The sequence below is a fragment of the Trichoderma citrinoviride genome, assembly GCF_003025115.1.
Source record: "Trichoderma citrinoviride strain TUCIM 6016 unplaced genomic scaffold BBK36scaffold_12, whole genome shotgun sequence".
NCBI classification, from domain to species: Eukaryota; Fungi; Ascomycota; class Sordariomycetes; order Hypocreales; family Hypocreaceae; genus Trichoderma; species Trichoderma citrinoviride.
The window spans coordinates 333292-345690 of NW_020194720.1; the positions used below are offsets into that span (position 1 = coordinate 333292).

Consider the following 12399-nt stretch of genomic DNA (forward strand, 5'->3'; position numbering starts at 1 on the left):
CCGCTTCTTCATAGTGGGGATATAGAATGCGGCAGCAAGCCAATTGTTGGATATTCAGAGGGAGTCGTCAGGGGTCTGTTGACGCCATGAGAGTACGCCCTGGTTATCAAAGACCTTGTCGAATAGTGCGGGATGCTCTGCTGTCTTGCGGTGGGCAACCAGAGTTTCCTTGGGCTGATGTAACTCCAAACTTCAATTCCGGCCATGATGGCCATCCTGACAGGCTGTCCGTATGAGTGGGATGTCTTCATGTTCCTTCAGTACGTCTTCGGAAAAGGCCTATACAGGTGAAATCAGTTTGGGATCGAACGGCGGTATAGGTAAGCGTACTCTGCAATCCGAATCGTTCTCTCCCGCAAGTCATTATGGATCCATTGTCCGTTCCATTCTCTTTTCCCGCACACCCGCAATGCCACCGAAGCGGTATATAGTTGCCCAGTCTCCTTTCGTCTACCGATGCCGATGCCCCTGGCTGCCAGAGGAAGGGAAAGTACATGACTTGTGTGGCTACACCTGATCGTTCGAACTGAGGCGATGAAAACGCTGGGAGAACCAGTCGAGGAGGCCCCCCAACAATGGATGTGTATTCCGATTCGGCTGGAAAACGTCTCGTATTGCGACGGTAGTCAACATGATTCGAGACATCGGTTGCCAACGCCTCCAAGGGCCACTGCGCGACGTAGAGATATGCGCAGAGCATCAGAAAAAATGCTTGTCCGATGAAGGTGGCGGTGTCGACAAGGGCGTCGACCATCCCGACGGTGGTGAATGAGCCACTTTCGACTGGGGAAGGTGGTGAGGACGCAGCGAATGTCACCCATGGCTATTTTCACATCGACTGGTCGACGGATCAAGAAATACATAACTTGCGTCGGAGGAATCAGGGGCGATGTAGGAAAACAATCGACTTGATGCTGGAGGTCGTCAGAAAGAGATATGTAGTGGCGAGGACCGCGTCCCTAACGGAAGCATTACCTTTCTTAACCTGATGGAGGTATCGTTCTTCAATTTCCGGTTGAAAGTTTCAAAAGATGCCTTGCCAACAGGGACTATAACTGATGCCGAGTAATTCAAGTCAACTGACAGCTTTGGAATCTTGGGCCATAAAGCGCCAAACTTTGAATTCTAGTCGGGGGTTTGAGCTGGCTGGCGAATCGGGATCATATCGGAGGCAGAAACTGTAGGCGGGCTGCCTATTTTCTTGAGTTGGCATATGAGGCTCCTGCTCCTGGGGTCGGAATGGGCCGAGTCTAATGGACGCGAGGCAGGTCTGAAATGGCGAGTATGAGGGATGGTTATGCCCAAACTCCATCAATTGTAGGATCATAGCGGGTGTCTCAGGGTGAAATGGAGATAATCTCAAGCTCCCCAGTGCTTGGGACGGAGTTCGAGTTGTCTTCTGGCTTCGGAGTGGTTGACACGGTTTGAGCGCAGCCTTGTTGGAAAAGGTGAACCATAGCTTGTCCTCTGCCTCGTCATCATTGTTTTGATTGTAGTATGTTGAAGGTCGGCGGAGATGGCGAGTATGAAGAAGCAGGAATAATCAAGTCAGAGATGGAGACGAATTGTGGACAGGTAATGTCAAGGGTAGAGTCAAACGCAGGCACAAAGAACAAAACTTTATTAAACTGGTAACAATACTGGAGTTCGACTCCTTTTCTAGCTTACGTGTATTAGGCATTACACTAGGGCAGTCCATTAGACATTAACTTAAGCATAAAACAAGAAACACAAAGTGGCGTAAAGCCAAAGCCAATCTTGATCCTCGTGTCCCCAACCATTACCCATATCACGAAGCCCAGCCCCCTTTTAAGCTCATCGCGTGGAGCTTCCCCCAAGACCCGACTAGAGGTGGTAATCTGCAGGCTTCCAGGCCGGGTTGAGGCGCGACGGCTTGTGCTCGTGGTAGCCTATGATTTGCTTCTCCATCAGGGAAAACGACTTCCGAATCCTCGGCGGGTTCTCGGGAAGCGGCTTGCGAGCGTAACTGGCAAAGAGCTTGGTCAAGCGGCGATCGGTGACGAAGTTGTTCCCTTGGACGCGTGCCAGGAAAATCCTGACCTCGTCTGCCTTGGAGTGGCAGTCGCCCACACGCGCGCAGTCGTGGTCGCAGCTGTAGGTGCCGCCTATCATCTTGGCAGCCCAGCGCGGCGAGCTGGCGATGATTTCGGCCAGGTCCTCCGCGTTCGGATCGCCCTGGGGCGGGCCGGGGAAGACATTCTCGCCGCGGGCGGCCCTCTGCTCGTCGACTTGCTCGCGCCACCGAGCGTGGGCTCGCCATCCGGCGGTGTCGAATTGGGTGCCGCAGCTCCTGACCTTCAGCTTGGCCTCGAGCCGGGTGCACCTTTCATGGCCGCACCTGGTGCTGAGGCAGCGGCGGCCGGAGGACAGAGGCCAGAAGCGGCCGCATCTGTGGCATTGCCATTTCCACTTCCTGGGGGCTGGGGGAGCTGGCGGAAATGGGGGAGCTGGAGGAGCAGCCGGGGGAGCTGCAGGAGCAGCGGGGGCCGCTGAGGCCAGGGTCAGGTTGGTAGCTGCGATGGTTGGCATTGTGAATGTTGTCTGGTGCTGTCTCGACGATGATGATGTATCGAGATGGTCCGGGTCAGAACAACGACGACGAGGGTGATGTCGAAGGCAATGGCCTTGCTCGAAGGAGCAGAGAGAAGGATCCTATCGAGAGCTCTAAAGAGGGAGAGTCGACAGTGGACGAGCTTTGTGGGAGAAAAGCTCAGAGAAGAAAAAGCAGGCTTTGGTTGTAACCAGTTGTTGATGGGCTGTAGTTGTGCAGAGTATCTTGAGATTTGCGTGTCTACAGCTGTAACTGATTGCAGGAGTGAAAGACTGTCAAGAGATCCATGGGAGATGTTCATCCCCTTTATACCACAGGCTAGGGTGTACTGATCTCATGCTGCTGCTACAAGTTGGATTTAAGTTTGAGGCTCATCGTGAGAATAGAGTTTGATGCTGTCAAGGCCAGGCGGAATAGGGGTAGGCGCCAACTCGGTTACAATTTGATGGCGTAGATGAGTCTAACTACTTGCTGCTGAATCCCCTCCTCGTAAACAAGGCGTTCCTTATCAAAGGCTGAGAGCAACGAGAGAAACAAGGCTTGTATGTTGTGAGAATCCAGGAAAGGGTTAAGCGAGGTTGAGCTATTCATACTTGGGTAGAGGAGGCGTAGACGAGTTGATTTGGGCAGAGTAAAGAGCCAATAGAAATTCGACTGTACTGTGAACTCTATTGATTCGTCTTGATCTTTTACCTCTGGTTCCCATGTTATCACTGGTTAGGAAGAATGCTCCTATTTTGTTCGAGCTTGCTTACAGCCTTGAACAATCACGCCGAGTGAAGCGATTCATATTTAGGTAGCGGAGCGTGGATGAGTCCATTTGGACAGAACAAAAAGGCGACAGAGGCAATACATCGTAAACTCTATTGATTCGTCCTGATAATTTGCTCTCGTTCCAATTTTCCCATTGGCTATGAAGAAATGTTACCACTTTGTTCGAGCCCTCCCACAGCCCTTAACAACCACGCCAAGTTGATCTATTTATACGTAGGTAGCGGAGGAATTGATTTGGACGACTAAAGAGCCAATGGAAATTCTGAACTTTCTTAATTCATCCTGATCTCTGTTGGTGCTCTGGGTTCCCATTTTATCATTGGCCAGGAAGAAGAATGTCACCATCCTGCTCAAGCCCTCACACAGCCCTAAACAATCACGCCTCCTTATTCCCAGCGGCAACCTCTTCCACGCTGGTCACCTCCGTGGCGTTCTCCCCAATGACCTGTCCACTGACGAGGTTGACCCGCGGACCGGTAAAGTTCTTTCGGCCGTCAATGACCCATTGGAAGAGAGAGACGGCGATGATGATGGCGAACGCGACGATGCAGTAGTCTGATAGACAAGAGAGTTAGCAAACAAACAAACAAAAGAATGAATCAACAAAATCAATTTGTGTGAGACGCACTCATGTTGCTGCCAGTAACAGGCAAAACAGGCGGAAACACGAAAAGAACCGTGGTAAGGCCAATGTAGGACAAGGAGACTATGTCCGCCGTCCAGCCGAACCAGCTAGGCAGGACCCATTTCCGCTCGGGCAGCTTCCGGCGGCCCTGGAGGCAGTTGACCGCGATGGGGAGGCCGTAGGAGAGGTCGAGGGTGACGACGGAGGCAGAAATGATGGCGTTGAAGGCGCTGTGAGTGCTTTTTGTAAGTTCATGGAAACGGGCCAGAGATCATTGTGCGTGGAGAAATCTACCTTGATGAGCCGAGGAAGATGAGGCCGAAGATGATGACGACGACGGAGGTGAGGATGAGGGCGTTCAGGGGGAGGCCGAGCTTCGGATGGACGCGGGCAAAGACTCTGGAGGCGGGGAGACCGCCGTCGCTGGGCAAGGGGTTAGCCCGTATCTATGCTATGCTTCAGAGGCCGAATGGCATAAAACAAACCGGGCAAAGGCAAAGATCATGCGGCTGCTCGTTGTCATGACGCTAAAGGTTGCAAAGATGAGACACACAAGCGGAAGCCTGTTCATACCACAGTCAGTATATCTTTTTCCACCGCAACAACAACAACGAAGCATCTTGTAGGGCAAACGGACATGAGGAGGCAGATGGCGCCGGCGGTGTTGCTCGTAGCGTGGATCAGAATCTGCAGCAGAGGACCCGCGGCGGAGCTGATGACATCGCCAATGTTGCCGGCCACGAAGAGCAGGACGATGAGGAAGATGGCGCCGGTGAAGGTGCCGATGGCGACGCATATGACCATGATTTTGGGGCCCTCAAGGGCGGCGTTGGGGATTTCTGTCATGGTGAGCAAGTGCGTGTCGTATCGATGAGGGAGTTTAGTCAATACCTTCGATCATGTGGGCGACGGAGTCCTGGGAACGTTCAGTAATGGTGATGGGAGGTGTGAGGATGACTTACAAAGGCGGTCACACCGAGGCCTCCTTGGAGGAGCTGGATGTTGTCAGTCTCTCTCAACCCCTTGTTTTTGGATACCAGATACGCACACCAAGCAGCCAGACAATTCCATCGGGCCCTATCCAAGCGAGTTAGAACAGATTATGGACATGATGGTGGATAGAGATGAAGCCTCACATCCCGTCTGGTTGATAAACTCCCGAAAGACAAAGGAGGCCGTGTTATAGTCTGGCGAAGCACACGCAAGCACCGTGATCGAAACGAGCACAAAGCCACCAATGGACCACACAAAGGCGCCGCGGTAAAGCAGAGGCAAGAAGGAGTTGAGGAATGCGTTGATGATGAAGGAGACGATGGTGAAGCCGATGTAGATGAGGAACTGGTGCCAGCGCTGCGGCTCGTAGTCCTAGCCGAAGTGTGAGAGGATGGACCTTGTTACACAAGTTGAGTGAGGAGGGGGGGAAGAGCTTACGGGGTGGGTGGCGGAGATGATGCCGAGGATGAGCTGGCTGGATAGCAGAGCGTTTGTGGCGACGAGGGCGACCTGTGAAGATTATCAGACACGGGATGTGGTGGATGGGATGAAGTGAGTGCTTGTGTGATGCGTACCCAGCCGGCGACGTTGACCCATCCCGTTACCCATGAGAGTACGGGAACCCATTTAGGCCAGGAGACTGCGAGGTGCTGTCAGAGACGGTGGGTGACATCGATCGAATGGAGAGGAAGTCCATACTCGCTGTTGACATATAAGTCAGTATTTACTTGCATGTAGATAGTATGAGGAGGAGGGAGCTTCACCTGCAACCCAGTGGTATTGTCCACCAGCACTTGGTGACCATCATCAGGACAAGCCATTCAAGTCTCTCGTCTTGGACCCTTCAAAAGACTCACGTTGGATACGCCGACAAGAATTCGGCTAGAGACGCAGCAATGCAGAGGTTGCATACACCTGCCGTGACTAGGCCTGTACACCACAACACACACACACATATGCATTAGCCCAATTCAAGTAAGTACAGCAGCCACATGTGCAATTGCCCCTGCATGAGGGTGTGGAAAGGGTGTGTCGAGTTGGTGGTTACTGACCCCAGACAACTCCGGTGCTACCTCCCGAGGTCAGGCTGAGGGACAGACTTGCGGAGAGGGCGGTCCAAGACTGGGAGGTGTTAGTCCTGGGTTCATAGAGGTCTTTGTTGGTTGGTTGGTCGGTTGGATTCGATGCTTGTTCCTTGGATGATGTGATGGTAGGACTTACATTGAGTACGGCGAAGGCCAGTCCCAGCATCGATCTGTTTGTGTGAGTTGACCGGACTTTGATCTGCTGATGTCAGGGCAATTGTCTGGATCGGCTTACAGGGTGGAAAAGTTGCGGTTCAGCTCCGGCTGATGACCCATGGCCGCCAGCTGGGCGTCATCGCTATTCTCATGCTTGCTATACTCCTCGCTCATGGTGATTCTCTTCTATCAAGGCGGGCGTCGATCTCATACGGGGTTGTTCTTTGTAGATGACAATACGACGCAACGTCTGCAATGGGAGGGTAAATCAGAAACAGAGAGGGGAAAGAGAAAACAGCGAATAAAGCTGAAATAAGGGAGCAGATTGTTTATTACATGGGGGGAAACAGACGATACATCAAATAACTAAGAGATACTAGGTAATAATAGCCGTCCATGGTTCACCGGCGTTCGGCCAACCTCGAACCGGGGCCGTCTTCCCAACTGAGGGGGTTTCTCTAGATGGTGAAAATGGGGTCGCATTTCTGATTGATTGTGCGAGTCAAGGGACCAGATACGATATCGCGCGTTGTGAGATGATACCCAGATCAGCGTGAACATGGGTGGTTGGGAGGACCGAACCGACCTCGGCGTGTAAGTCGAGTTGCTGGTAGCGGGCGAGGCAACAAGAGTTGAGAGGGCGCATACGGATACTGTGCATGTCGGGGCTAATTGATAGATACAGGGCATCGGTTCATGTTCCGTATCATCTGATAGGCATCGTATGAAGCACTACTCCGCAGAGCAGCGAACTTGTCGGCTACTGCTGGAGAGCATGAAGAGCTATCTCAAGACCCCTGTAAGCCATTATGGAGAAGCCGCCGGAGGTCTCTAGCCTCCCCACCGCTCATCGTTATGCGGGGAAGTTCGATAAGGTAGGCTTATGTAAAATGAGGCAACGGAGAGCGCCGATTTGGGGGGATTTGGTTGATTGCCGGTTGCTGGTTAGTTGAGGTGGGCTTTTTGTCTTTGTTCAAGGCAAAGGGCGCGGTTTGGTGCCGAGGTTTGCGGTTCTACCTACCTATCCAATACCGTGTCAGCTGATGGCACATAATGACTTGACGGCTTGCTTGATTTTGTCTGTTGTTTCCGCCCTCAACACCACAAAGGTCAATCTCGCAACTTTCAATCGAAGGACCGTTGTCCAGCACCGAGGACGTTTCGCAGAGATGGAGGCAGCAACAGCAGGGCCTCGTCACAAGTTCGTTCCCGATGACGACGTTGAAGAGGTTATCCGCATCCCCAGCCGGCATCGGCAGCTCAGGAACAGCTGGATGACCTAAGCCGTGTATTAGCAATGCCATGATTGGTCGGCGCGGGACTATGACAATTCCGCGCCCCGCAATAAAATTCGAGGTGCTAAATCATCGGAGATGCAACATCTAGAGTAATCGTCTGTGTTCTGACTTCACTTGACCATGCAAAAGGACGAGTTGGAATCATAACTGCCATGGCTGTGTTTGTATGTTGCTCTACCTACCACCAATCCTCAATCTCATATTGAACACCTGCAACAACATGTTCTAACAGTGTCTCATTAGCGGAGGGCGATCTGGCTCAATGCCTCCGTCCTTGCGACGCGACATGCCCGGGCCTCGATTCCTCGCTCGCAACTCTTGACCCCGTTTCGTAGCCATGTCTCGACCAGTGCTCGACGGCTACAGGCCCGGCAGACACAATCCAACACCATCTCCAACACCATTGACCTCCCATCCTTCGTAGACTCCGCCGCTCGAACGAACCCGCAGACACTTACCGAGAAGATCGTACAACGTCACGCAGTTGGCCTCGGCCAAGGCAGGAGAGTCAGATCTGGGGACTATGTGATCCTGCGGTTAGTCTATCTAGCCCTGGTTTGCCCATTGGACAACCGAGCTGACATCAGGTTGTTCATGTTGCCAGACCTCACAAGAGCATGACCCACGACAACTCGTTCCCTGTAATTACCAAGTTCATGGAAATGGGCGCCAACTCGGTCAGCGATAATCGCCAGGTCGTCATGACGTGAGCCACCCCTTTCTCGCCCTCTGACCTCGGTATACATGCTCTCTGTCTAACGATCCCAGACTTGATCACGATGTGCAGAACGACTCTGAGCAGAATCTGCGCAAATATCGTCTGATCGAGGAGTTTGCCAACAAGCATGGCATAGATTTCTGTATGCTCGCTTTCCGAAGGATTCAACTTTCCCAAGCATCCAGCTGACTTGGGACAGATCCTGCCAAGACTGGCATTGGCCATCAAATCATGATTGAGCAAGGTTATGCGTGGCCAGGAACACTTACAGGTATGTTGCCTGCATTCTCGGAGGATCTCCTCATCGGCCACTCACACGCGGGATAGTTGCCAGTGACAGCCATTCGACCATATACGGAGGCATCGGCTGTCTCGGCACCGCCATTGTTCGCTCCGATGCAGCGAGTATTCTCGCGACCTCGACCATCTTCTGGCAAGTCCCGCCGATTGCAAAAGTCACCCTTACAGGCGTCTTGCCGCCCGGCGTCACAGGCAAAGATGTCATCATTGCGCTCTGTGCCTTTCTCAAGTCCGATGTGCTGAACATGTGCGTTGAGTTCACGGGGTCTGAGCAGACGCTTGCAAGCATCCCTGTTTCGGAAAGATTGACTATCGCAAACATGGCTTGCGAATGGGGGGCGCTATCAGGACTCTTCCCCGTCGACGACACGCTTGTTTCTTGGTACCGTGCCAGGGCATCAGCCGCAGCAGTTACGGATAGTCCTACCCAGTCTCGTATCAATCATGAGCGGATTGATGAGCTCCTGGAGAACTCTCCCGTAGCTGATCCTGGTGCTGTGTATGCCAAGGAATTCTATCTGAATCTGTACGCAAGAGACGCACTTGTGTCGCTCACTCCGTTTCATTCATTCTAACAACGAAGCAGATCTACTCTTTCACCCATGGTCGCCGGCCCCAACTCGGTCAATGTCGCAACCCCTGTGGCAAAGCTCGAGACTGAGAACATCGCTATTGACAAAGCCTATCTCTTGAGTTGCACCAACGGCAGGAGCACGGACTTTGCAGCTGCTGCTCGCGTCTTCCGCGAGGCTGGTACCGATGGCAAACCTGCCAAGATCCACCCCGGGGTCAAGCTCTATCTTGCACCGGCGTCTCTGGCTGAACAACGAATGTCGGAGGAAGCCGGTGACTGGCAGGTTCTTGTCCAGTCTGGGGCCGAGCTTCTACCCGCCGGCTGTGCTACTTGCATTGGCTTGGGTCGTGTGGGTATCCGAAAACCCCTCTGTTTACACATGAATCTGCTAATCGTTCGCTCAGGGCTTGCTGGAAGAAGGCGAGGTGGGCATATCGGCAAGCAACAGAAACTACAAAGGCCGCATGGGTAAATTCCCCCGAGCTTTTACTTGTTTGTTAGAAGCTGGCACTGACCCGTTGGTTTAGGCAGCCCCAAGGCATTGTGTTATCTCGCCAGCCCCGAGGTGGTTGCCGCCAGTGCTATCAAAGGCCATATCGCTTCCCCTAACTGGTACTTGAAGCCTGATGGCGTTGAGAAGGTCATTATCGGCGAGGGCACCGGTGATTATGTAGCTGACAAGGCTCGATATACCGGAGATGCTTTTGAAAAGCTCATTGGCGAGATGGAGAGCATGATCAGCGCCGCTGAAGGAGGCGCCGAGGCAACAGCAAGCCCAATAGCTGCTGAAGACGAGGTCTTGACGGATGTTGTACCAGGCTTCCCCGAGAGAATCGAGGGCGAGATTGTTTTCTGTAAGCAGCTGGTCGGTGCTCGCAATATGAGTTGTTCTGCTAACCGCAACAGGCGACAACGACGGCATCAATACTGATGGTATCTATCCCGGAAAATATACATACCAGGATGGCATGACGGCAGAGCAGATGGCCGAGGTGTGCATGGAGAACTACGATACCAACTTCCGCAATGTTATTCGACCAAACGATATACTGGTAGCCGGGTATACCTTCGGCTCTGGTTCCTCCAGGGAACAGGCTGCTACTTCTATCCTGGCCAACAAGATTCCTCTCGTCGTTGCCGGCAGCTTCAGCTCCATCTTTCTCCGCAACAGTAAGTCCCCTTGGCAGGTATTGCTGCCTTTACTTGAGGCACCAGCTTACGTGAACGATACAGGTATCAACAATGCTCTCCTTGGGCTTGAGATTCCCAAACTGGTCGAGCGGCTTCGTGAAGCGTACAAGGATGACGCAGAGAAGCCTCTGACTCGTCGAACGGGCTGGAAGCTGCTATGGGATGTCCGCCGGTCTCAGGTCACCATTACGGAGCAGGATGGCACGTCCTGGGTGCAAAAGGTGGGCACGATGCCTCCCAATGTCCAGGAAATCATCGCCAAGGGAGGTATTGTGAAGTGGGTGCAGTCTACCCTGCAGGCATGAGTGGGAAGTTGGGAAGCTTTGGATGCACATTTATAGAAGTCAAGGCACCAGCATGTGCTTCTTCCATGCGCAGCGAAAAAGGGGGGACTGGACTGGGCTGGGCTAGAGCAACTTTCATACAACAGCATACAAAAGACACACTATGTAAACAAAGCTGAACTCCTTGCAAAAAAAGGGTGTCCGAAGAACGTGCATGTAAAACAAATTCTGCCTCTGCCCAGCTAACAAGGGCGGCTGCGCGCATAAGGGACAATAGGAAGCCTTTTGTTTGCTCATGGCTGACGCCGAGATACATATTACATGGCCATGCGCAATGCATGCAGCCAGCCGGAACACACAAAAAGGCCCTGTGATCTCTAAAGCCCCCATCGCCGCAACCTCCACAGACGAAATAAACGGGGAAAAAAAAGAGCGACTTCTCTCGAGCTACTACTAACAAACCATGGCAGCAAGCAGGAAATATGATTGGAGATGCAAGTAAAGATGGCAACTCGCAGAATAGCAGCGCATGAACAACAGCCCCAACTCACTTGACCAGTTGTACAAGTATATCGCGAACACCAAAAAACCCATGTGTTCTTCCCGGAAAGAAAAAAAGAACTCCTCAGCTTTTAACATCAAAGAGTCCTTACACTCCTTCAGCCGGCCAAATCCGCCGCTCATCAGCTGCCAACAAAACAGCAGTGCTCACTTGGCTTTCCCTTTGATTTCCTTACATACGAGTACTTGTATGTGCTACTACAAAGATCCGTTTCTTCCAAGAAAACAAAAAGCCTCCGGCCGGCAGGGGGCCGGCTCTGCAAATCATGCCCCATCGGGAAGGTCGCAAAAACGGCATGTATGTTATATGCGGGAACGGGGATCTTTTGAATTGAGTTGAACGGAGACCGGCAGCTGACAATCTTGTCAAAAGTCGAGAGGAAAAAAAAAAAAAAAAAAAAGAACCGTCAACTCAACTCTGTTGGAACAATGGGGGAGGGGGACAAACAGGTGCCCCCCCAACTGTCCTGGGTTTTGTTCGTATAGGAACCACATGTTCGGCTGAGAAGGCTTTCGTTGCTACCTCTTTCTTATAGCGATGCAAGTCAGCCTTGCCCATGGGAGTTAGTAGAAGCCCTTTGCACTTCCAAGGCTGCGACAAACACAATCCCCCCCCCCCTTCTCACCAAATCCTACCTCACCACAAAGTTGTCTACTCACCAACAAGGCTTACCGCTCTGCAGCCACACACCAGGTCCAAAGAAAACACCACCTGCAAACACGAGCGGCCGCGCGCCCCCAAACAAGGGGCAGGGATCGGGACGGCGAGATGCCATCTCGGCATTGTTCTCCTTCTCGGTGGGTAAGCTCCCCCCCGGCCCCCACAGCCCCGGACACTATCCGTTTATGTAGAACTCGGCAAGGCGCTGGTCCAGGGATTCGTTGCCATGCCGTGGTACTTTTTGTTCTGGCGACGAGAGTAGGCTAGATGGGCGCCTTTTTGTACGATGTGACCCTGAGGATGCAATAGTTCTTTTTCACAAGGCCAGGTCGGGATCGGAGAGTTGTGATGGGGAGGGGGGTGTGAGCGGGAGTATATAAACCAGGCTTCGGCCTCCGTCTCTGCCCCTGAGATGGAGAAGAGGTTTTGATCAAGGCGCCCGACACAGAAAACCTCAAGTGTCAGTGGGATTGTGGTGGCTCCTCATCTCAACCATCCTCAGCCCAACGATCCTCGTCAACAATGTGGTCCCTCGCCGCGGCGGCAGCAGAGCTCCTGCTGCTCGCCGGATCCGCCTCCGCCCTCATCTTCCAGGACCTCCGGCCCC

The 12399-nt window shown here is 52.8% G+C and overlaps 3 protein-coding genes across 3 annotated transcripts; 1 reads left to right on the plus strand and 2 right to left on the minus strand.

Annotated features, from left to right (window-relative positions):
• Positions 1-1845: 1845 nt before the first annotated feature.
• Positions 1846-2550, minus strand: BBK36DRAFT_1143417 (hypothetical protein; the record flags this gene model as incomplete). Its single annotated transcript, XM_024893591.1, has 1 exon — positions 1846-2550. One exon carries the CDS (start codon positions 2548-2550, stop codon positions 1846-1848), a length of 705 nt encoding a protein of 234 aa, XP_024747022.1.
• A 1172-nt stretch (positions 2551-3722) lies between these two features.
• BBK36DRAFT_1125400 (gaba permease) lies at positions 3723-6325 on the minus strand (the record flags this gene model as incomplete). Its single annotated transcript, XM_024891279.1, has 16 exons — positions 3723-3901; positions 3975-4210; positions 4266-4394; positions 4457-4534; positions 4609-4810; positions 4863-4887; positions 4934-4966; positions 5020-5048; positions 5108-5336; positions 5403-5474; positions 5540-5604; positions 5729-5757; positions 5822-5894; positions 6017-6086; positions 6186-6219; positions 6285-6325. 16 exons carry the CDS (start codon positions 6323-6325, stop codon positions 3723-3725), a joined length of 1524 nt encoding a protein of 507 aa, XP_024747023.1.
• Positions 6326-8159: 1834 nt separating this feature from the next.
• On the plus strand, positions 8160-10591 carry BBK36DRAFT_1171188 (homoaconitase precursor; the record flags this gene model as incomplete). Its single annotated transcript, XM_024895542.1, has 9 exons — positions 8160-8209; positions 8272-8363; positions 8421-8492; positions 8549-9047; positions 9108-9444; positions 9500-9563; positions 9623-9960; positions 10058-10265; positions 10329-10591. 9 exons carry the CDS (start codon positions 8160-8162, stop codon positions 10589-10591), a joined length of 1923 nt encoding a protein of 640 aa, XP_024747024.1.
• Between the last annotated feature and the right edge of the window lie 1808 nt (positions 10592-12399).